This window comes from Rhinichthys klamathensis, unplaced genomic scaffold, assembly GCF_029890125.1.
Source record: "Rhinichthys klamathensis goyatoka isolate OS25496 unplaced genomic scaffold, OSU_Roscu_1.1 h1tg000196l_1, whole genome shotgun sequence".
Lineage (NCBI taxonomy): Eukaryota > Metazoa > Chordata > Actinopteri > Cypriniformes > Leuciscidae > Rhinichthys > Rhinichthys klamathensis.
The window spans coordinates 8,506,669-8,531,501 of record NW_026606722.1 but is presented as its reverse complement, the minus strand read 5'-3'; the positions used below and the strand labels follow the sequence as shown (position 1 = coordinate 8,531,501).

Here is a 24,833-nt window from a genome sequence, read left to right as displayed (position 1 = left end):
CTATTCGGTGCGGTTTTCTGTGCGCACACACCTAACCCGAAGCGTGCAGTCATGCACAATACACCTACAGCGCGCGAGTAGGCTACTGAATTGAGCTCTCTTTCGTGTCTGAATGGAGAAATACACAACAGTATGTCTAAATGTCCTTTTTGGAGAGTATTCATGTAAACTATGCTGGTTATGTCTTAAACTGTGAGTGTGTCAGATGTGCATCAGTGCAATTGTATCCGCATGTCATTGGACATGATCCGACGTCTTAAAGTGACAGTGGCAATAAACCTAATGCGGTCCGTGTCCTTAATTTTGATCAAGCAACAAAAGAAAAAGAGAAAAGCATTCACTGTTTGTTAATAGCTTTAATAAGGATTAATTATATTTAATTCATACAAATAAATATGTCTGCTTGAAAGAATAAAGAATGATGTGTAAGTAGTTATAAGGAATGAATATATCATTCATTGTAAAGAAGACTGTGTTGTACTTTAGGAAAAGTGGTTTTATTTCATTTTAAGATATGTTTTAAGTAACAGCAGTTAAATCTGTATCTGTATTGCATGTTCAAACTTAAAAATCATTCATATTAACAGGTTAATAGATGTTTTCTCCGGGAGTATATGGGTTTGGAAATTTTAGAGAAATTCTAAATTAACGCATTACAATTGAACTAAACCCATTATATTTTAGTCGACTAAATCTACTGTAGATTTAGTCGACTAAAATGTTATTGTATTTCGTCGACTAAAACTAAAACAATTCAGATGACTAAAATATGACTAAAACTAAATGGCATTTTAGTCAAAAGACTAAGACTAAAACTAAATCAAAATTTGCTGACAAAATTAACACTGCAGGGAAACCAAGTTATTGTTTGTAAAAACTTAGATTTCCATTGTAAAACTAATTAAAATATAAACAAATTTTTTAAAAATGTGTTATTTGGCAAGTGACCATGGTATAAGCAGGTTAATGCCCTTCGAGGTGTCCGTTGTCAGGTATTAATGGACTTCGGTGAGGCAACCGTTCACGCGCGTCGTCCATTAATACCTGACAATGGACACCTCGTCGGGCATTAACCCTTACATATATACACATTCCACCAATTCAGCTTATCTTTGTAAAATGGCACATATTTGAAATATCTAAATGTACACTCTTAAAATCAGTCAATCGAGGATTATATTATGATAATCACGCATTATTTAATGATAGAACTTTAGTAATTAGAACTAAAACTTGATAATTATGCATGAATGCATATTTGTCATTTTAACTGAACTTAGGACTGGTGGCGGTGCTTAAGATATCGTTGGTCTTTTAGTGTTTTAGGTCATTTAGTCTTTTTTAGCTAAAAGATAATAATCCTACTACCAATATTGACAATATACAACACATTAGCTGCTAGGTCCATGAATGTTAATTACGTTGTCAGCGTTCGCTCTGATTTGCTGAAATTAAAACAGGGATGAGTGCCATCCAATGAGATTGCCGTGTGCGCATTAGTCCCGCCCACTACCCGAGAAACCAGCATGTCTTCTGCTTGTTCTTAAAAGCTGAATAAATCCAGATGAACTCAATTATTTTGACAGAAAAATACAAACAAGAATATCGTTTACATGTAGCATGCGTGGTATGTAAGACTCTCACACTCACTTGCGTGTGTGTGAGAAACACGACGGCGAGTTGTGCGCCTTCACACTAGAGTTAACGGTACGTCTAAAACAGTACGTCTAATACATTTGAGCTGAATTTGAAATACTAGTACAGATCCCTTGACGGAGAGTGAAACTCTCGAGCGCTCAGTCAGTGTTCAGCGAGTGAAAATATATCTATGCTAAACTTATAATTGGCATCTAACACACACAGGCGAGTAAAATCTAAAAAATATATTAGCCAATGGCTAATAATAGACATTCTTTAGTCGCCCAGAGTGAAATTTACTCGCATTGTAGAGGGTTGTATAAAGCAAACTCACATTCAACTTAAGCACTACGGAAGAAAATTGTGCCATTATTCAGCTCAATTAAGTTTAAATAACTGTTTTGAGGTTGCGGAAATGTATCCATTATGAAACGTCAATTCAGATATAAAGCAGCATAATATAAAATTAATATGTTAATATGAAAGAAATATATAATAAATTAAATAATTCAATCAAATACTATATTTGAATATATTTAATCAACTTATTTTTTATTAATTAAACAAAAACTACTTATAGTATTTAAATGAATTATTTCATTCTTAATTTAAGTAGATTTTGTTTAATTAATGAAAAATAAGTTGATTAAATATATTCAATTATAGTATTTAAATGAATTATTTAATTCTTAATTTATTTGAATATATTTATCAATATACATTTCATTAAAAAATAAAGAAAATAATGAAAAATTCAAATAGTATTCAAATAGTAACAAAATGTATTTTTGTTATTTAGTACAATTATTATTATTATGATAAATGCTCTTATTATCTGTTTAATAACAGTGTTGATGTAACAAAATTGATTAATTATGAAACCAAGTCAATTCAGATATAAAGCAGCTCTACAGACGTCAATAGTGTGATTGTTCCGCTCGGTTTAGTTCAAGTTTTGTTGTTCTCCAATAGTGTCAGTGCAGGATATTAAGTGAAAACTGAGCTGATAATCACTAAGAACTACAGTAGTCAACATTTGAAGTGGATCAAAAAAGTTGTCCTAAGACAAGAACGGGTTGTTCAATTTTCATGTATAACTTTGATGAAAGGTTTTGATCCACTTCAAATGTTGACTACTGTAGTTTTTATTTGTTATTGGCCATGATGACATCCTGATCCGAAACCTTTCTGAAGTCAAACTCACCTAGTTTGAGGCTGAGGCCGATCTTGGGGCGGTTCTCGTCCTGGAGCAGGACCTCTGGTGGCGAGTTCTCGTGAGGGATGATTATGCCACAGGGCGACTCTTCTCTGGGCGTGTTCGGAGTGGCGTTTCCGCTGGCTGAAGACACTGAGGGGGCGGACATGATGGGTCGCATGGTGGGTTTGAGGCAGGGTTTAGACTCCTCTTCATCCTCTAGCTCCTCCCCTTCCTCAACATCATCGTCAGAGGGAACGTGAGTGTGAACGTGAGTTTCTACGACTGCCTTACGCCGATCTCTGTCTCGTTCTCGGTCTCGTTCCCTGCCTCGGTCTCGCTCTTCTCGAGAGGGTTTGTGTTCTCTCTCCTCCTCAGGCTCAGGCTTCACGGGCGGCTGCCGTAAACGCTCTGCCTCTTCCTCCATCTGATCAACACACACACACACACACACACACACACACACACACACACACACACACACACACACACACACACACACACACACACACACACACACACACACACACACACACACAACAAAAAATCAGTAAGATATGACAAAAAAAAGAGCACAACAGTGACCAGTTTGGTTCCAGAAGTACGAAGAAGGTTCGAAGCCACGAAACACACCAGCCAGCAATAAATCACAATAAACACTTTGATTTGCAAAAAAAGAAAGTATTTGAAAGTCTAAAAAAGACATGAAACACTGGGAATTACATGATAAAAGACAGCATAATGTACAATTACTGACTCTATGGATAAAATATATAACAATTATAAAAACAATATTTTAAAATATTTATCAATTTATTTTTCCATAAAAAAATAAATAAAATAATTTTAAAATAATTATATTTAAAGGATTATTTTTTTTATTAAAGGCCCACTGAAGTGCCTGATACACAGTATAGAGGGTATGAGCATGACGTCACCGTCGGCCGGAGTGAATGCGGTCACGCCCACAAGTGGCAAAAAGACTGAGCGGCAGCATTTGTTTTCAGCGTGAATGCCGTGAAAATCACACAAAACACATCTAAAACGGGAAAGAGCTTTGCGATTGACTGTACAACTAGATTTGACCAGAAATCTGAGGTACTGTATATTTTTACAGACTGCAAAAAGCTACAGAACAGACTATATTCTGCATAATTGGATGTTTTTAAATAAACACTGACAAAAAACTATACAAGTTTTAGGGCTGGACGATATGATGATATACAGTATAACATTAATGTAAGTGATCACTCGGATTTAGACCTATCTATATTGTATTTATATAAAACGTTTACAGGCAAATTGTCTTCATTTATTTCCCCGGCGTCGAAATCAGGCACATATAAATGTCAGGAAACACGATTCCTGGCTGCATGTCAATATCCATGGATCACTGGATCTTAGATAAGTTGTAAGGAACACTATATCGAGTCCAACTTTTAGTTTAAACTGATAATAGTTTGTTTTACTCGCGTTAACGCAGTTTCCCCTATTAACTCCAGTCACGCAGCAGCTCTTCTGCCACTCAGTCCCGCTGAGGGGGGCGTGTTCCGGCGGGGAAGTGACGTTAATGCATTCCCTCTATTATTCAATGTGTTGACGTAATTTCCACTGAAACAGGAAGACAGGGCGGGACATATAAAGTAGCTCCTCCCCTTTTTAAAATAGCCAATAGCTTTTAGTTTATATCACAGCTCAGTCAGAGCCATTGAGCTCGGTAAAGCTGTGTTTGACAGATTATGACAGTCTAAAAGATTCTCCTTTTAGATTTAATATGAAAGGAAATCCGAGAACGTGATCATGCTGAGGATGTGTAGATTGAAGAGTGTGTACGTTATGTTGGTTCATGACACTGGTGTTTTCTCTTCTACTCATCAGTGCTGTTTCTAATGCAGAGTCTGTCGAACCCTTTCTCCTCATAATCTCCTCCAGATCGCTTTAAAATACAGCAATCTGTGCAGAATTCAAACGTGTCCGATACGTTTTCTGGTCAGCAGCGATTCTCGTGATACTCGCGTGAAACCAGACTTCATTCACATGAGCATTTGATTGGACAGAAAATCTGATGAGAAGCTGAAGTGCAGTGATGTCATCAAAATCATTGATCTTTATTGGCGTAAGTGAGAGACTAAGTTTTTAACGCTTATATCTTCTAAATGCGAATTCTGTCATTGTTCTGGAGCACACTAGCTTATAGAGAACAGTCTAACATATTCATACTAAAAGCAAAAAAACAAAACTTCAATTTTGATTTTATGAGGACTTTTAAATGGTTATTATATTTTCAACATATTAAATTATTATGCAAATAAAAGTAAAAATAAATATATAGTATTTCAATTTTCCAATTTAATTTTTCATAAATTATATTAAATAATTCCTTTAAATACGATATTTGAATATATTTTTGTATATTATTTCACTTGATTAAAATGTATTTAAATAAATAAATAAATGACTATAAATATATTTGAAGTATATTTGCAAAACAAGTAAGAGAGTGACTCTGCGCAGTCGTGGACTCACTCTGCGCAGCTCAGCGTCTGGATCTGGGTGTCCTTCTGCTAGCAGCCTCTGTCTGATCTCCTCCAGCTCTTCCTTCTCTCGTTTCCGGTCACGTTCATCCAGCTCTACCTCCTTCTCTCTGTCCCGCAGTCGCTTCTGAAGAGCGCTGCCCCTGCAGGCGAAGCAGAGGAACAGAAACCGTTTAGGTCAGATACAGATGGTCTGTTGCATACTGTACTCAAAAACGTCATGAGATAAATCTGAAATTACATTTCTGAGAATCAGATTGTAAAAAAAAAAGGTAGTGTTTGCAAGTTCCCAGGCTGCCACAATGAGATACTATTATTGTTTTGAGGCCCAACCATCAGTTACATGAACTTTCTTTTATTCCATGTGCTCTTAAATTGTTTTATAAATAACTTACAGGTTTGATTGTATGAAGCCTGATGTATTTCAGGTTTTTCTGTGAATCGGTTTTACTTTTTGTTGTTGTTGTTGTTTTTAAACTCGTTTTAAATAAGGTACAAAAGGTTGTCTTGAGTATGTGTTATGTTTGATACATTTCAAGGTTTTGTTCTACAATATCCTGCCTTGTCAAACTCTAAACTTGTCAATTTACTTTCGTGCCTGAAGCAATACGGCTATGTAATAAACTTTTTTTAATGTATTTGAATGTATGTGCTAAGTGTTTTATGTGAGGCACCATGTAAGCTCAAACTAATTGCCCCACGGGGATAAATAAAGCTCTAAACTAAAAAACTAAATAAAACTAACTAACTACCAAGGTAATAATGTAATTTCAGATCTATCTGCCTCTAAATGTTTTGTAAAAAGATAAATTATACACACAGTGGCACACAGAACTCACTTGTAGTATTTTGGGTCGTCTCTGTCATCATCATAGTCTTCGAGAAACTCCTTCAGCCGTTTCCCTTCTTTAGCCTGAGAGGATGATATGATGAAAGAAACATTCAGAAATTGAAACATTCTCTATAATATACATGTGTTTTAGATCAGGCTAAATTGCTAATTTAAATACAATAGGGCTGTGTCAGACTAAAGATTTGTATAGTCAACCAGTAGTTTTTCATTTTGTCTCATTATTAGTCAATTGGTTGCACGTTTATGAAATTAATTGGTAATACATATACTGGGGGAGTAGCGTCGGAAAATAGTTTGAGTATCAGGGCTGAGAAAGAATATTATATTTATCATTGCTAACAATTACAAAGGAATACTAAACCATAATAATGAGCCTATTTGGCTCTTTAAGTGCACGCATAAAGCTTTTTACAAGGCGCGCGCAAAAGTAATGATTATAAATGTGTCCGAAAAACCAGAAAGGAGACTGCATGAACATTTTATTGATAAACCTGTTTTTTCTGAGTCAATAGCTATGTTTCCATCCAAAGTTGCAAATTTAACTGAACTGAAATTAACACAAAACTGGAATATTGCATAAAATATTTGCGAATAAAGCACCGTTTCCATTCAGTGAGTCAAAGGCCTCGTTCATATGTGGAAATAAATCAGATGTAAATCGGATATGTGCCAATGCGACTGTCATGTAAACGGGCAGATCGGATTTTCCGAGGCATTAGGCTGCGTCTCCGCGGTTTAATGACGAGAGAAACCCCGACGCGCATCTGCGGATGGACGGATGGCCCGATGAAACATTGTGTCGTCGTAGGAGAGTAATGTGGACACATGTTGACACAACATATCAAAGGTTGGCTTGCTCATCCAAAAATTTCGGACCCACTGCTCCTCGTTAAAGCCCGCCACGATCTCATGAAAGTGCGTTTATTGCACGATTTTTTTTTCACGTGGCATTTACGCCAAAAATTGTTTTTGCGTGTATGATACGCACTTTATGGCGTTTAATACGCACGTTTACAGTGCGTATCATATGCAAGCAAAAACTATTTTTGGCGTATAAATGGCATGAGAAATAAAATTTGTGCTATATACTCACTTTTATGAGATCATGTTGTATGTTCCCACCAGTCCTGAGATCTCGCTGCGTGTTCATCCATCTGAGCAAGAAGACCCCTTTAAACATGCGCGATGTTTCAGTCAAGTGTAAACACATGACTCGGATATGGGTCACAATTTAAAGAACGTGTAAACGGACGGTAAAAAAAATCGGATATAGGCAACAAATCAGAATTGGGCATCAAGAGCTGCAATGTAAATGAGGCCAAAGAGAACAAAATCTTCACTTCACTGGTGTTAAATATCACTAAGAAAAATGGAAATTGCTGCGGTAGCAGAAGCTACTGTATATAATAAATTACTTGAGTCTCAGAGCGCACAGACGAAACGCAATAAAGTTATTTTGCTTTCGAGGGGGATGCTGCTGTTTGGGAACGCAGTCGTGTAAGACTAGCCTGACGTCGTCATACTCAGATGCTAGTCAGAATGTGAGTCTGATACTGCTCCATTGGGCTGTGATTATGGGGCGTGTTTCAACCAAATCAGGAAAAATATGCCTCTGCACTCCATTGGATAGACCGAATCTCGTATAAGGACAGCAGAAACATCTTTCCGATCGACAAATGCCTTGATCGCAGTTCTCTGTTCCTCTTTTAAATGAATGCGCTGTCTACATCTTCTATAACAGACGCGATGGCTGAATCTACACATCTCAGTTCTCCAGCGGCGGCCATTCTTTGTTGTAAACGAATTCAACCCAAGGGCTCTTTGGTGACGTGATGATTACGTTACTGTTGATCATCTGTCCATCATCATATAAAGCCCGCCCTGATGATTTGATTGGTCCGAACAGCTTTGGTTCGGGCATACTTGCTTCACAACGGATCAAGTCCAGACCGAACTTCCCATCCTCAAATGTTGTGGGCGGGGCTAAGCTCGGCTGGCATCCAGGCTAGTGTAAGGGCCCTTTCACACCTACCTTGTTTGGTCCGGACTTTCGGACTTTTCAGTTTGGTCCGGGTCAAAATTGCAGGTGTGAAACCTTCCCCGGACCAAGGTCCGGACCAAACAGATGAAACTGAACAAAGGTTTGGTTTGTTTCTAGTGTGAAGGCATTTCTGTATGGTTCGGACTTTCAGACCTTTTACAGGAAGATCCAGTGGTTCCCGCATAGTCGAAAAAACAGAAGGTGGCAGGGAAAAAGAGCCGTGGTAACGTAAGCCATGGGGAGAGGAGGAGACGAGGTTTTTAATTAAAGTATGGTCTGATGACATAAGAAGTCAACTGGATAAAATGTTCGCACGACGAGGACGTTCATTTGGCGAATTCGAACTAGCCTTGTGTATAGTTGGTACTGCAGGTAATTAATCCATAAAAATAACACATATATATATATATATATATATATATAGTTGCAACGATATGCGTCTGTTCATTCATGTTGTCAAAGTTACCCGCCGAATTGACAACACGCTGACGTCAGACGCACTTCCATTTACAAACCAATCAATGTCAAGATGCAGCCCACATAGATGATGACGACAGGACGCACGTATGTCATGTAAAGTTCTTTAGTGCGCTCGCATAATTTCAATGTGAAACCAAACCAAAACTTTCTGAAAGTATAAAATGTATCAAAACGTGAACTTTGGTTCGGACCTTGGTGCGGACTTTCAGGTGTGAAAACGCCCTAAGACAGTTCTGGGAGAGAATTATACTGAACCACTTTGATGACAGACTTAGTTCAGGCATTTCAGATGCTGTGCAACGAGATTGGTCCGCTGGTTAGTCCAGTTATGCCATCCCATCACAAAGTCACGTGACTTTTTTTATGCGCATTGAGGAATTTATGCTGTAAATGTCGCTATTCGGTAAACCATCGTATCATGTTTTCTTATTGGATCAATTTGATTGACTAAGCCTCTTCTTGTCGACTAACATTTGGTCGACTAAAATACATTGAGAACAAAGTTGTTTAACCATTTCACGCCGGCGTTCTTCCTCCCTCTCGATCTCCTTGCTGTAGTCTCTGGCTTTCTTCCTCTCTCTGAGCTCCCAGTTCTTCAGACGCTGTTGAGAGACAGTAAGTAAAGAAAATAAATAGCTTATCAAAACAGCTAATCATCCAATAATGTGATCAGACAGACTGAATACAGAGAAAGAGAGATCCCTCACCTCCTGATACGCCGCCTCTTTCTCTCGCAGCTTCCTCTCCAGTTTGCGCCGCTCATACGCCTCTTCTTCATCTTCCTCACGATCGCGCTTCTTATCCTTATCTCGGTCTCTATCGCGACTCTGTTCTCTGAAAACAGACCGCACCCAATCACGTGATACGTGTCATTTATTGTAGACCTAGAACTTTCGTTTTTAACCCACAACATCTGAATATTTTGGCATATATTTTTTTAGCTCTAGAAAAAATATTATACATTAATATTAGATAAACATAAATGAAAAAAATGTGTGTATAGTCAAACCAAAAATTATTAGATATCATTTTTGAGATTCTTTTTACTAGTGTGTGCAGGACACTATAGTTCATTTATGTAAGTGAGGAGAGCAAAATAAAGTAAACTGACATATTATATCAAAACATTCTTCATACAGCGACTACCAGTAAAATTTATAAAAATGTGGGACCAAAAATCATTCCGACACTTTGACCTGACTAGGGGTGGGCGATATCTCGATATTTAAAATATATCGAGATATTTTTTAAACACGATATGGATTTTGACATATCGATATATTGTTTATATTTAATTTGATTTCGCCACTTTGCCTTCTCTGCGCTGTGCTCGCCCCCGCCTCCTTGCTTTTGTTCCCCCTCCCCTCGCGTGTTGTCTCATTCAACATGGCGGCGCCCGCAACCAGCCCGGAGGCTACAGAACTGGTCTAAAAAAATCGTCTTGAATGCTGTCTTAGAGGTCTCTCGCTCTCTGTCCCTCTCTGCCGTGCGCGTGCATACGGTGCTCTCTCCCTCTCTGCCGTGCGCGTGCATACGGTGCTCTCTCCCTCTCTGCCGTGCGCACGCTACACGGTTTGAACATACATATTCACACAGCCTTTCGAAAACCGGGACATTCTGTGTCCCGGGAGAGTGGATAAATTTCCCGGGACAGGTTATTAAAAAGAATGACACTCCCGGTAAAACGGGACAGGTGGCAACCCTGGCCATTGCCGTCGTTGAATTATTATTTTTGTATACAGGGATTTTTTTTTTTTTAATGTCGCAGAAGCACTTTGGACTACATGAACTGCCTACCTCTTTGCACTCCAATAAAAAAAAGACTGTGGTATTTGGCATATTTGTTTTTGCAGTAGTTTTTGTTGGGTTATTTTTCCTGTAAAGATATCGATATATATATCGTATATCGAGATATAGCGAAATATAATCGAGATATATTTTTTGCTCCATATCGCCCAGCCCTAGACCTGGCCATGTTTTGCTGAAGTGTTTTTTCTAGTGCTGGGCAAGTTAAGGCGTTATCGCATTAACGCATTTATTAATTAATGCAGACAATTTTTTTATTGCGCATTAACGCAGTTTTTTTTTATTATTATTATTTTGAAAGTCCGTTGCTCACTGGCTCTGAATACACATAGGCCTACAGTCAAACCATTATCACAGGAGGGGTGGTGGGATGTTGGTCAGCCAGCAAATAACCCACCCAAACAAGCAGTGGAGAGGCTTTGGCAGGTTCTCTCAGCCTCAGGTGAACAGAAAGGGAGACAGCGCTCCGCGAGTGAATGACAGGCGCTCTATGGATAGTAACCATGGCAACGGCTTCTGTGCGCTACGCAGCTGTAGCCTTTTTAACTTAAATTAAAATTATACATAACTTTACCTGATAGGCCTGCGTTTCGTTTAGCGGGGATGCTCTGCCATGTGAATTCCCTCCTGTTGATGTCCTAATAACTATTTAGATTCTGGAAACTCACAAACAGCGAGCCGAGGATCAGTCTCTCTTCCAATGATTTGTGCTGCGCGTCGAGTACAAAAAGTTAGACAATTCAACTTCTGCAACGCGCGGGCGCGTGCGTGAGGCGAGCATGACCGCAACAGTTTCACAGGAACGCACCCGCTTGTCGCTGCACCTGTGCTCGACCACTTCACCTCACTCTATGCTGATTTATACTTCTGCGTCGGACCTACGCCGGAGCCTCTACGCTATAGACTATGCGTTGGTTTTCATTTATATATCTGTGTCGTTGTCCGCGTTGACGCGCAATTACACATGCAGAGGGAGAGTGTGAAACCCTGGGAGCGGTTCTAGCAATCGCAGCGCTTGCGGTACGCGTAGAATTGACGTTACATTTTTGGAGAGATGCACGTCAGTGTACGCGCGCTACACAGCTACGGCGTGAGTTCGACGCAGAAGTATAAATTGGGCTTTACCTTTACCTCTGTTTAATGTAATCTTACGTGGGAAACCATGGCATGCCATGACCAAACCTAAGCTGCTATCAGAGAAGTAACGTTGGTCGACTTATATCTGTAGTAGTGATCATGACCCTTTGACTAGACTGTTTCTGCTGCTCCCTGATACAATATACCTGTTCAGAAAAAAACAAACAAGAAAACTGGACTCGTTTTAACAAGCTAGATAAAAGGTAATGCCCTGGCAGTGGCAAATAGCTTTGTTTAAATATTTGATTTGATTACGTTAATGTTTAAGTTGAGATTTACAAGAAATATTTTATTGATACTGTGTAAAGGAAATACTGCTGGTATAAAAGCACATTATTTGTTTAAAGTTTTTGCAAACCACATGTTATTGCACTTTTGTAGCAGTACATTTAAATCAAAAGTGCGCAATACACTACTTTAGAATTCATTATTCAATTTTGCATGTAACAATGGGATCATGCGATTAATCGCGATTAAATTTTTTAATCGTTGCCCAAGCACTAGTTTTTTCTTTAATTGCTAATGTGACTTTTACACCACAGACTGAACAAAATGAAGCATTGCTTGGTTATCGGTTGACCTAAATATGTATTATCTAATTGTGTAGTTAAATTTAACAGCTGACAGATATTCAACATAACTCATTTGTGAGAGTCTAACAGAAGAACGGACAAAAATATCAAACTGTAATTGATATTACTACATACTACAATTTGATAACTGAGTTCTTGTCATATTTTATTACCATTTTCTAAAACTGTAGCGAATAAACTGTGATGATGTGAGAAATGTTGAAGGTGTCTGAATACATTTTGGTTTGACTGCATTACGGCTGTCCCCTAATAGTCAACTAACCGACTAACTGAAAACGAGACACAAACACGACGTTTCTTGTACCTGGATCGGCTGCGGTCTTCGCTGATGTCACGACTTCGGTCTCTCTCCCAGTCCCTCTCTCTCTCACGCTCTTTCGTGCGCTCGCGGTCTCGATCTCTTTCTCTCTCCCTCTCGCGTTCTCGCTCTCTCTCGCGCTCCCTCTCTCGGTCCTTCTCCCGCTCACGGTCTCGTCGTTCGCGTTCCCTCTCGCGCTCCTTGTCTCTCTCCTTGCGTTCGCGGTCCAGCTCTTGCCTCTCCTTCTCTCGCTTTCCCTTTTCTTCTTCCAATTTCTGTGGGAAAACGGGGAGGGAAGTTTTCAGATTAGCAACTGCTCGTGCACAACATGAGTACATAACACAATATCAATTTATGAGGAAGTGGTTTACAGTCCCTGCCATTCACATATTCGCTCATATTAAGGGACCAAAAGTCTATGACCACACGAGAAAATTATTCGAATTAGCATTTAATTTTTTAGTTTATTATATTATCAACATAAGGAGTGAAAAATTAAGAAAAATGAGTCGCATCATCAAATATTTATTTGATTAGTAACAAAAAAAAATCCAAGAGTTTGGCAGTGCTAGTGAGATAGAAATCACACACTTTTAAAATGTTCTTCATGCATGTCAGGATTGTCTTACAATTTTTCTAAAGCGTAATCTAAACGAATACAATTTTTAATGTGGAGTCTTGGACTTTTGAATCGCCCTGTATGATGACAGATAAAAATCAAGCAAATGTTCAGCAATTAATAAAAGGAAACCTGGAAACCACTTTTGAAATATAAATTTGACATTGCTGCAACTGAATCAGATGAGAAACAGTTGAGGGCTCTGTAATATCCGTCTCATCACATGATCAATAGAAAGAGGCTTCAATCCTTGTGAAACTAGTTGTTTGTGCACTTACAGGTGTTGACTAGCGACTCACAGCGCTTCCGTGGCCCTACAAGCCTTTATTGTTAGGCCTGGGAGGAAAAGCAGGTCAAAGGATTCACAAGGACAAAATAAAAAAATAAAAACTATTCTCTTTGCTTGCAACAATCTGACAAACAACTTCAAACATTGTGACAGGAGCATTGCATACTGTATTTGTTAAGATTTGTTTCTTTTTCTTTGCAGTTTCTTTGTGGTTTGGATAGAAAAGGCAACAAACGAAGGTGTAGAGACTGCTTACCCCACTGCAGACGACACGGGCCTCAGAGGATCTGACCGAGCAATTATGAAATGCACTGAAGCCCAGCATGACACCCACGACTTTAGTCTCATTTCAACAGCTCTATTATTAAAATATCCGTCCAGAGAGGCGTCTATCAACAGCTTCTACTTCCCAGAAAGCTAAAGTCTCATGGATTCATTATAAATACAAATTAAAGAGTCTAATTTTACTGCAAAATATGCTGAATTATTTTATAAGCGCTGAACCATGGGTGTTATGCGACTCTGAGCAGCAGCAGCAAATGAACATGTAGACAGGAGGTAAAGACAAGACAAGACAGGAATTTAGCCGAAAACAATTACATAAATGCATTAAAAGGACACTTCTGCATTGACTTAGATTTAAAGTGACGCTGCTCTTAAATAACGTTTCTACTGGTTAATTTGGGTTGTATTTAACAGTGAAGCAAGACAGGATAGGATTAGTAGGCTTTGTGAATCTTTAGATCAGTTTATATCAAGTCTTCATTAACTAATATTACATAACGACTTGCGCATTAAAAAAAAGTATTGCTATGTGTTCTGAGTGGTTTGTATATATCAGTGGTTATTAACAAGTCCAAGTAATTTAAATAAACCTGAAATAAAATATAGATAATAGATCAATATGCTAATGTGTTGATTTGCTGCTCAAGAAACATTTCTGATTATTATTATTATCAATGATGAAAATTGTTGTTTACTGTATTTTTGATTAAGTAAATGCAGCCTTGGTCAAGTCAAGTCAGATATACAGCGGGGGAAATAAGTATTGAACACGTCACTATTTTTCTCAGTAAATATATTTCCAAAGGTGCTACTGACATGAAATTTTCACCAGATGTTGATAACAACACAATGAATCAGTACATACAAAGAAACCAAAACAAATAAGCTCAGAAATTAAGTTATGTGTAATAATGTGAAATGACACAGGGAAAAAGTATTGAACACATGAAGAAAGGGAGGTGCAAAAAGGCATGGAAAGCCAAGACAACAGCTTAAAACTATTAGTAATTAAAAAGCAATCCAACCCCCTGTCCGTGCACATTAATAACAGCTGGTTCAGTCCCAACGGATGGCCTACAAAAAGGTCTCATTGCCAAGGTGTCACACAAGACACATCTCATGATGGGTAAAAGCAAAGAGCTGTCTCAAGACCTTCGCAACCTAATTGTTCCAACACATAATGATGGCATTGGTTATAGGCACCATTCTAAGCTTCTGAATGTTCCAGTGAGCGCTGTTGGGGCCATAATACGGAAGTGGAAAGACAATCATTTCACCATAAATTTGCCTCAACCACTGCTCCTCGCAAGATTTCTGATAGAGGAGTTAAAAGAATAATCAGAAGAGTTGTCCAAGAGCTAAGGATCACTTGTGGAGAGCTTCAAAAAGACCTGCAGATAGCAGGTACTGTGTTCTCAAAGAAAACAGTAAGTAATGCACTCCACCACCATGGCCCGTATGCACGCTCACCACGCAAGACTCCATTACTGAAGAAAAAAAGCATGTTGAAGCTCGTTTAAAGTTTGCTGCACAACATTTGGAAAAGCCAGGGAAATACTGGGAGAATTTAGTGTGGTCACATGAGAGCAAAATTGAATTGTTTGGATGCCATAATACACACCATGTTTGGAGGAGAAATGGCACTGCACATTACCCTAAAAACGCCATACACCTTGGTGTTAGCTCTTGGACAACTCTTCTGATTATTCTTTTCACTCCTCTATCTGAAATCTTGCGAGGAGCAGTGGTTGAGGCAAATTTATGGTGAAATGATTGTCTTTCCACTTCCGTATTATGGCCCCAACAGCGCTCACTGGAACATTCAGAAGCTTAGAATGGTGCCTATAACCAATGCCATCATTATGTTTTGGAACAATTAGGTTGCGAAGGTCTTGAGACAGCTCTTTGCTTTTACCCATCATGAGATGTGTCTTGTGTGACACCTTGGCAATGAGACCTTTTTGTAGGCCATCCGTTGGGACTGAACCAGCTGTTATTAATGTGCACGGACAGGGGGTTGGATTGCTTTTTAATTACTAATAGTTTTAAGCTGTTGTCTTGGCTTTCCATGCCTTTTTGCACCTCCCTTTCTTCATGTGTTCAATACTTTTTCCCTGTGTCATTTCATATTATTACACATAACTTAATTTCTGAGCTTATTTGTTTTGGTTTCTTTGTATGTACTGATTCATTGGGTTGTTATCAACATCTGGTGAAAATTTCATGTCAGTAGCACCTTTGGAAATATATTTACTGAGAAAAATGGTGACGTGTTCAATACTTATTTCCCCCGCTGTATATCCAGATATTGCTCGTGTCCCTCCTTCAATACAAGTCTATGGGACTTTTTGCAAAATTGTAATTCTGATCAATTAAAAACTCAAACTGCATGATTTGAGGAATCATTCATGTGTTAAGCACAACTGGCGCAAGACGAATGATGTGTCAAAATGTAATACTTAGTGTTACTTAAAGGATAATTCCAGTATTTATCACTTTGAGTCTATTTTCTAGTTTGTTTTGGATGAACTAGAGTGGTGGACACAGAAATTTTGATGATGGGTCCCGTCTCGACTTTTTGACTCTTTTAGCGTTTCCTTAACATTCGTTTTCAAAACTGTGCAACTCACCGAGTGGTTAGTGGTGTTCGTTGATGATCAAAAACAAATATATCGGCGCAATGTATGATTTCAATCCGTGTTATTTGCTATAGTGGAACTATTTTTTCAGATACCTCACAACCACGTATAAACTTCCGCTCGATATTTGAGTCTGAAGCGTTTTACAAAATGCCAAATAAAACACTGTATTTCGCTACGCTACTTGTTTTGGAACATCAACGAACACCACTAACCACTCGGTGAGTTACACAGTTTTGAAAACGAACGTTAAGGGTTGTTTTAAGGAAACGTTTGTGCATGCCGGTAGACAGCCACTCTGAAGCGCTCAGAGGCGATTCTAAAATAGTCAAAATTTCTGTGTCCACCACTCTAGTTCATCCAAAACAAACTAGAAAATAGACTCAAAGTGCGGAATTATCCTTTAATTATCCTATTGTACTTGAAAAAAGGGGTTTTATAGTAATTCTGTGTGACTTTAGCTGTACAAAATGTTAAGACGAAAGAACACAAAAAAGTAAACATTCAGTGAACAGACACACTTAACAGGAAAAGAAAAGAGAGCAAGCAAGCAGGAATGTAGAGAGATGTTGGCAGACTCAATCACAAAGCGAATTCATACCTGCAAAATCTTCAGAAAGTCCGTGTGCTGTGGAGGGGCGCCCCCTACTTTTACAAGAGCCGAATGGGCCAAATCACTGTTATTCAAGTCAGCAGTATTTATTATAGCACCAACATCACTTTTACTAGCAGACCCACACAGGTTCACTGGCCGCCCATATCTTGGAGAACCAGAAAATATGCAGTTTCCCAGCTTATCGCTTTTATAAACACAGTAGAGTTGATCACACACACACTTTTGACACCCCTTGATATTAAAAACCCAGAACGAGAATATCAGATCGAGTCGGTGCAGTTGCCCCTGTGCAAGCCCTCCTGAAGGGGGCGCCCAGTACAAGTAGAGAAAAATGGAAAGCTCATACTTACATCCTATCCTTGCTACTTTTTCCAAAGCTGTGAGATTCATCTTGGTTTAGTCACCATATGATCTCTATCATAATGGTGGGGTTTAATGAATAGATTAGCTTTTAGGGAAGTGCACAGAACGTCCATGCATTGTATGTGTGACTACATTTCCCACCCTTAACATGGAGGCCACGCTACAGTTTACACAAGCCAGTGATAAAAATGCTCTGGACTCAAATGATGCCTAACTTCTGCACTATATCAAGTTAAATCTTAAATATAATAAAAGTTTTGCTGTTTACAGGCTAAATATCTATTCATGCTGGTATGTTGTCAAACTAAACTAGGTGTAAGAGGCTGTTGTGCTCTACCTGTGATATGGAGTAAATTAGCATGTATTTTACCTTATGGGTATCGCGGAATTTGTTGATCTCCCTGGAAATCAAATCTCTTTTGTCATCTTCCATTTCCATGGCATTGATGTCATCCTAAACAGCCAAAGACAGAAAATGGAGAACATGGTTAACCTGTGACCCTATATCTACTTATATAATACTGACATTGTGGAAAGCAAATGTGTGGTGATCACTGCAAAGAGATTTCTTTAAGTGTCTCTGACATTTATTTGATCAAAAGGGAAATATTACAATTTGAACTAACGATTTTCTATTTTAATATCCTTTAAAATGTAAAAGCTGAATTTTCTGCACCATTACTCCAGTCTTCAGTGTCACATGATCCTTCAGAAATCACTCTAATATGCTGATTTGCTGCTAAATTATTATTGGTGCTAAGTTATTAATATAGGTCATTATCATTAAAGTTGAAAACAGATTTTGTTGCTTAACATTTTTGTGGAAACCATTTTTCAGGATTCTTTGATTAATAGAAAGTTTAACTTAAAGTTTAAATTTGAAATACATTTTTTGTAACACTAAATGTCTTCTTTACAATCCTTGCTGAATAAAAGTATTCATTTCTTTCTCTTTTTTTTATCTTTGTTACCCCAAAATCTGTTTTCAACAATTGTTTCTTGAGCAGCAACTCCTCATATTATAGTGATTTCTGAAGGATCATGTGTCACTGAAGACTGGAGTAATGATGCTGAAAATTCAGCTTTGATCACAGGAATAAATTAAAAAATATATTCATTTATATAATACATTTAAATAATACATATATATACAAATGTCTTATAAAAAACCATTACAGAGAAGGACCCGCCAAGATGAACTAAAGCCAACCTCGCCCTTCTTGTCTCTCTTCTTTTTGCGGCGACTCGACTCGTCGTCCTGTGATGGAGCATTGAGCTCGTTTGAATACTCCCGGATCAGGCCGTCAATGGCACCTTTGACAATTTGGTCCCGCTTCTTAGTTTCTTCATCCAGAACCTCCTCTTCCTCGTCGCCAGCATCCTCTGCCTTGCCATTCTGCCAGATAGACAGAAGATCATAACTCAGAATCTTTTTGTAGCAGAACGCATCTGACATTAGCTATGTTTCCATCCAAGCTTGCGAATTTAACTCATGCGCAAAATGGGAATATCGCATAAAACGTTTGTGAATAAAACAGCGTTTCCAGTCGAAGAGAACAAAATCACCACTTCCTGATAAACAAGTGCTAAACATCCCCAAGAAAAGTAGGAGAAGCTACTGTATATAATAATTTTGGAATATAATAAATTACTTGCATCTCAGATTGCGCAGACGAAACGCAATTAACGTATTTCGGAGGCGGATACTGATGTTTGGGAACCCAGTCGTGTAAGACAGTTCTGGGAGGGAATACTGAACCACTTTGATGACAGACTTTGCTCAGGCATTTCAGAACCACCAAAACAGCATTTCAGATGCTGTGCAACGAGATCGGTTAGTCCAGTTATGCTGTCCCATCGCAAAGTAATGTTATGTTGATACACATCGGAGAACAAACTTGATCCAACTTAAACGAGCGCATACGTTTTTTATTTTTTTACGTTTTTTGTTTTTTTATTTAACCACATCTTGTGATTTCCATCCAACGTTTTTTTATGCAATATCCAGAATTGCGCATAAAAATAGGTAACAAGATTTTGGAAACAAAATATGAAGTAAAAAAATCCCTGCATTTTCACAATTGTGGATACCAGTTACAAAATCTAATATGCATTTGAAGACACAAATACTCTTCTCATACAAATAAGTAAACACTGTTTAAGTAATTTACTTTAGTATCGCCTGGAGGGCTTGACATTAACTTTTTTTGCTCACCAGCCACTGTGGCTAGTGGTTTTCCAAAGTTACTAGCCACTCCGCATGTTCACTGGCCACAATTTGGACACCGATACCATAGGGGAATAACTACCATATAGATATTTTTAATAGCATCTTATAATTTGGCAGCCGGTATATTAGGCTACTGTCACTTTAAGACCTGACGCACGGACCCATTATACTGTTTTATATAGCCAACATACTTTATGTGCACGCACTTTGGGTGTGAGCACAAAATCTGCGGGAATGAGTAAAATTGTGCTCAATACGTGCAATCCCTCGCCAGATTCAAGCCCTGTAACACCAACAATATTCATCTGGAGCAAATAAAACGAGTGAGTAAAGGGTTGGTGTGTCACTCGCTGTCGGAGAGATTAGAGAGCGAGAACACGCAGCTGGTATCTTTTGTATCTATTCTGCGAAGAGTTTCAGATATTTCCGTATCAATATGTATCGAAAACTCAATATTACTGCCAACACTAGATTGCACTTAGTTTATTATTTCAGATGCCTTTTTAAAAGACTACAATTGAAAAATGTATATTATATAAAATTCAACCCGCCAAAGTGGCTAGTGACTGCGTTACACGCCAACGCTGAATTACACCCGCATTTGGCGGGTTGGTGGGTGTTAATGTCAAGCCCTGATCGCCTGGATATCAAACTGGTCTCATACTAACTCCATTTTCACTGGTGCTCTTCTTCTTTGCTTTCCACTCGTCCAGTTGTGCTTTGGTTTTGGCATCGACTTTGACCAGAAGTTTCTTTTCTCCAACCTGCAACTCGTGTAGCAGCCGTAGAGCTCGTAGAGTAGATTCAGGCTCTTTGTATTCACAGAAACCAAACGCTGAACGCAAATGAACAAAAAATATCTGTGAGCAGCCAGCCTGACACACTCACAACATTCACAGTCAGGCAGTGCAACAGACTGAGGGTTAGTTCCCCCCAAAATGAAAACTCTGTCAGTAATTACTCGCCCTCATGTTGTTCCAACCCCGTAAGACTTTCGTTCATCTTCAGAACACAAATTAAGATTTTTTTTATTAAATCTGAGAGCTGGATCACTCCTCCATAGGCTTCTATTGTAATTGAAACTGGCCGGCCCAGAAAGTTATTAAAGACATCGTTAAAATAGTCCGAGTGACTACAGTGGCTCAACCTTAAGTTTATCAAGCGACGAGAATACTTTTTGTGCGCAAAAAACAAACAAAAATAACGACTTTATTCAACTATTAAAGTAACAACAGGTAACTTTTCAACCTTCATAATATATTTCCAAGTCTCTTGTGATGGTAGATCGACTTACAATAGGTTGAATGACACGTCTGCCATAGCCTGACGGGGTCTGTAGCGTTTTTAATCGTACTTTTAAACTTCGGGTTTCGGGTAGTAACCGGCGAACAAAGAGAACTACAAAATTCGACTGCTTTACGGCATATACGTCACTTCCACCCCCACCCCCTTAAAATCGGACTTGCGAGCCAAATGTTATAGTCATGGCCGAAGCAGCACAGAAAAACAAGAAAGCAAAGGTTTTATAGGAGCAAAGCAAAAAGAGAAAAAGAGAAAGTGATCGCGTTAAAGGCAGAACGAGGATCAACATTGCAGAGCTGCCAACTCTCACGCATTGGCCGTGGTTACTTTAATTTCCTTCTCTGTTGGCCTCGAGTGAGTTCACGTAGTGTAACAGCGCAGCGCTTCTGTGTTGTACGTCACACGCATCACACACATGACCAGCGTCGGCCAATAGTGAGCCTGCGTGTGACGTACAACCCAGAAGCGCTGCGCTGTTACACTACGTGAACTCACTCGAGGCCAACAGAGAAGGAAATGAATAGTTGAATAAAGTCGTTATTTTTGTTTGATTTTTGCGCACAGAAAGTATTCTTGTCGCTTGATAAACTTAAGGTTGAGCCACTGTATCACTTGGACTATTTTAACGATGTCTTTAACTTTTCTGGGCCGGCAAGTTTCGATCCCTTAGAAGCCTATGGAGGAGTGATCCAGCTCTCAGATTTAATCATAAATATCTTAATTTGTGTCCAGAAGATGAACAAAGTCTTACGGGGTTGGAACAACATGAGGGAGAGTCATTACTGACAGAGTTTTCATTTTGAGGTGAAATAACCCTTTAAATGAATTGAGATATTGTGTTAAAAACATATTTACCTTGGAGTTTCCCTGAGGCACCTTGAACTCGTTTCCAGCTCAAGACCAAACCACATTTCTGAAACACAATTGGTTATCGTCAACAATCAACATCAAACTTTTAAACCAAGATTTATTTCACTTTAGATTAAAACTCAAATGGAACTAAGTCCTCTACATTGCTGAATGCATTAGACTGTATTGGATATGTGGTCATACTTACGGCCAGCAGCTGTCTGATGAGCATGTCAGAGGCTTTCTCAGAGATGTTCCCTACAAACACGGTGGTTGTGGGACCGTTGTTGTCATCGTCGTCTTTTGCCCGAGCAGCCATACTTTCCTTCCTGGGAGCAGCAACTTTACTAACCACAGACATCGCCGTGGGCAAAAGAACCTGATACATCACATCACAATTAATACTGTAGAGCCATGTGACAAAAAAAAAGTGCTTGTGACTTGTCTCTGAAATACTGATTCAAAAGTTCATTACTCAAGAAATGCATGGAAGCATTTCAATGGCATATTTTGTGTATTAAAATGTTTCTGTACAAACATATCGTCGCTGTGCGTCGGAAACCTTGTATGTCCAAAACCGCTTTGATTTTTTTGGAATCAAAACCTGGACTTTTCAAATAATTAAACACCGTGTAATATGTGGTCTGACACTTGCATGTGTCATTAATTAATAACATAAAAACCAAAATCAAGCTTAAATAGAGTAACGAGGTTTTTGACCAGCAAATTTCTGAGAATTTCGGACATACTAGTTTTGTCTGTCATTAGAACAGCCACATCTGAGGCAGCAAGTGCACTACATTTTCATCAACTTACGGGTTATAAAGTTAATTGTAGACATGTGGGAGCTCTGTCACATGGCCAAAATCTCATGTTATAAAAGATCAAGTGCTTTGAACAGGCTATTTAAGACAGTATTGGCTATGACTCCACTACAAATGCTAGACTAAGACACTCTTCAAATACATAGCACATTAGCCTAAATATATATATATATTGTGTTTCTTGAGTAAAGAAAACACTGTACATATTCAAACAACCAGCTCTTTATTTACCGTTGAATTGCAAACAAGCAGAGACGGTCCAAACTGCGTCCGCCACTTCATTCAAGATTCAAGAAGCGGGTGGAGTTTGAGTGACAGTTTGAGGATCCAATGGAGATACAAGGTTTAGTCACAAGCTCTTTTTAACACTTTTCATGTGTTAAATATTTGCAAAACCCACAGACAGACACAAAGGATGACCAATAGTAATGATTTATATATTTAATCAAAAAAATTAAACTAAATATGGACACGAAGTTTCTGCCCGACAGCGACGATACGCAAGTAAATATTGCAGTTTATTACTGTGCATATAAATAATTTATTAAATATCAACCTTCCTTGTGTTATTATATTGAAAATCCTGCCTCGTTTTAACTAGATTGTTACTGTCTTAGTTCTTCAGTATCAAATATTTTTAATTTAATTAGCCGCGTTAAAAAAACATCCTTTTAAGCGCATTTCTGAGCAAAATAAATCAATAAATATACTTCAGAAAAAAGGGGAAATTGCTTACATACATTTAGACTGGAAATGACTAAAATTCTAATACAAATATTAATAAATTTTTTCCCTATAATAAACGAATATTACCGTAGGGGCTTGAGTCATAATCCCCATGTGGACAGGAATCATTGGGGTTCCTAGGGGGAGAAAAAACAACAACAACATCAGAAAATATTCACCCTAACTTGATATTGTCATGTAAGTCACCTATTATAACAATGCAAATCAGATGGATTAAACTTGGTGTGGACTCTGCTATCTTTTATATTCAGAACTGTATCATTATCGTTATAGTTATCGTCCTTGGTGTGACTTTGAATACACAAAGCAAGCAACACAATGCTGTAATAATCAACAAAGTTGTCACTAAATGCTCTGGACTCCCATATATGCTTCCATTATCATTAATTTAAAATCTTAGCATTTGTTATGCTTTTATCCAAAGCACTTCAAGGCATACATTTCGCCAGCATGTGTTCCCTGTGAATTGAACCCATGACTTCGCCATTGCTAACACAATGTGTCTACAGAAGGTCTGATTTATCTGGTTTATCTTAATTACCGGGAGGCATCGATGGTGGAAATCCAGCAAACTGTGGTGGAGGGATTCCTGGTGGCATTGCTGGGATGCCTATTTGTGGCCGGTTGAGATGAGGAGGGAAAGACATCTTGGGCAAAACACCCACCTTAAACAGAAGAGAAACACACTTCATTAGCAACTGTAAATAACAGCGGCTTGTCAATGATATGCCAAAAATGTTTAGGCTGCTACAATACTGTTCCACTTGAACATTAAAGATCTTTAGTTCTGCAATTCTCCTCATATTAGTATGCGACTATTTTACTTTTACTTAACACAGATGCATTGAATGAACATAAAGGGATAGTTTTCCCAAAAATGAAAATTATGATAATTTACTCACCCTCAAGCCATCTTATTAACCCACTGGAGTCGTATGGATTACTTTTATGATTGATGGATGCACTTTTTTGGGCTTCAAAATCTCAGGTACCATTCACTGCCATTATAAAGCTTGGAAGAGCCAGAATATATTTTTTACTCTGATTTTTGTTCGTTTGAAAGAAGAAATTCATATACATCTCGGATGGCTTGAGGGTGAGTAAATTAAGGCATAATTTAAATGTTTGTGTTAACTATTCCTTTAAGTATAAAGCTGTTAAAGTGTACATTTAACAGAGTTATACAGCAGATAGTCAAACACCAAATCAGACAAGCTGATTACAGGATCACTGACAGCTCTAAATCAGCCAGAAATCGACCTGAAATCAGTTGAGATGTCTGAAATAATCTAAATGAGCTGAAATCACCCTATTATAAACAGAAAGACCTCTAAACAAACGACAATAAACGTGCGAACAACTTGAAAGTGCTGCAATCAACTTGAAATCACATATACAGGCTGAAAATCAACACAAAATGAGTTTGAATCGCTGTAATAGAGCTGAGATTAACGGAAAGAGCTGAAATCAGCGGAGTGGTCTTAAATCAATTCAA

At 38.4% G+C, this 24,833-nt stretch overlaps 1 protein-coding gene across 1 annotated transcript in view; it reads right to left on the bottom strand.

Moving 5' to 3' along the window:
* rbm25b (RNA binding motif protein 25b) overlaps window positions 1–24,833 on the bottom strand; it is a 32,171-nt gene that overhangs the window by 6,892 nt on the left and 446 nt on the right. Inside the window, exons 2-14 of the mRNA XM_056262845.1 lie at window positions 23,880–24,003; window positions 23,405–23,454; window positions 21,976–22,146; window positions 21,774–21,831; window positions 20,285–20,451; window positions 18,597–18,782; window positions 17,757–17,840; window positions 12,582–12,850; window positions 9,449–9,575; window positions 9,254–9,343; window positions 6,207–6,280; window positions 5,360–5,510; window positions 2,843–3,260 (exon numbers count right to left, since the gene is read on the bottom strand). Of these exons, the coding sequence (XP_056118820.1) occupies window positions 2,843–3,260; window positions 5,360–5,510; window positions 6,207–6,280; window positions 9,254–9,343; window positions 9,449–9,575; window positions 12,582–12,850; window positions 17,757–17,840; window positions 18,597–18,782; window positions 20,285–20,451; window positions 21,774–21,831; window positions 21,976–22,146; window positions 23,405–23,454; window positions 23,880–23,985 (1,951 nt within the window). The 5' untranslated portion in view covers window positions 23,986–24,003. The remainder of the gene's footprint in view (window positions 1–2,842; window positions 3,261–5,359; window positions 5,511–6,206; window positions 6,281–9,253; window positions 9,344–9,448; window positions 9,576–12,581; window positions 12,851–17,756; window positions 17,841–18,596; window positions 18,783–20,284; window positions 20,452–21,773; window positions 21,832–21,975; window positions 22,147–23,404; window positions 23,455–23,879; window positions 24,004–24,833) is intronic.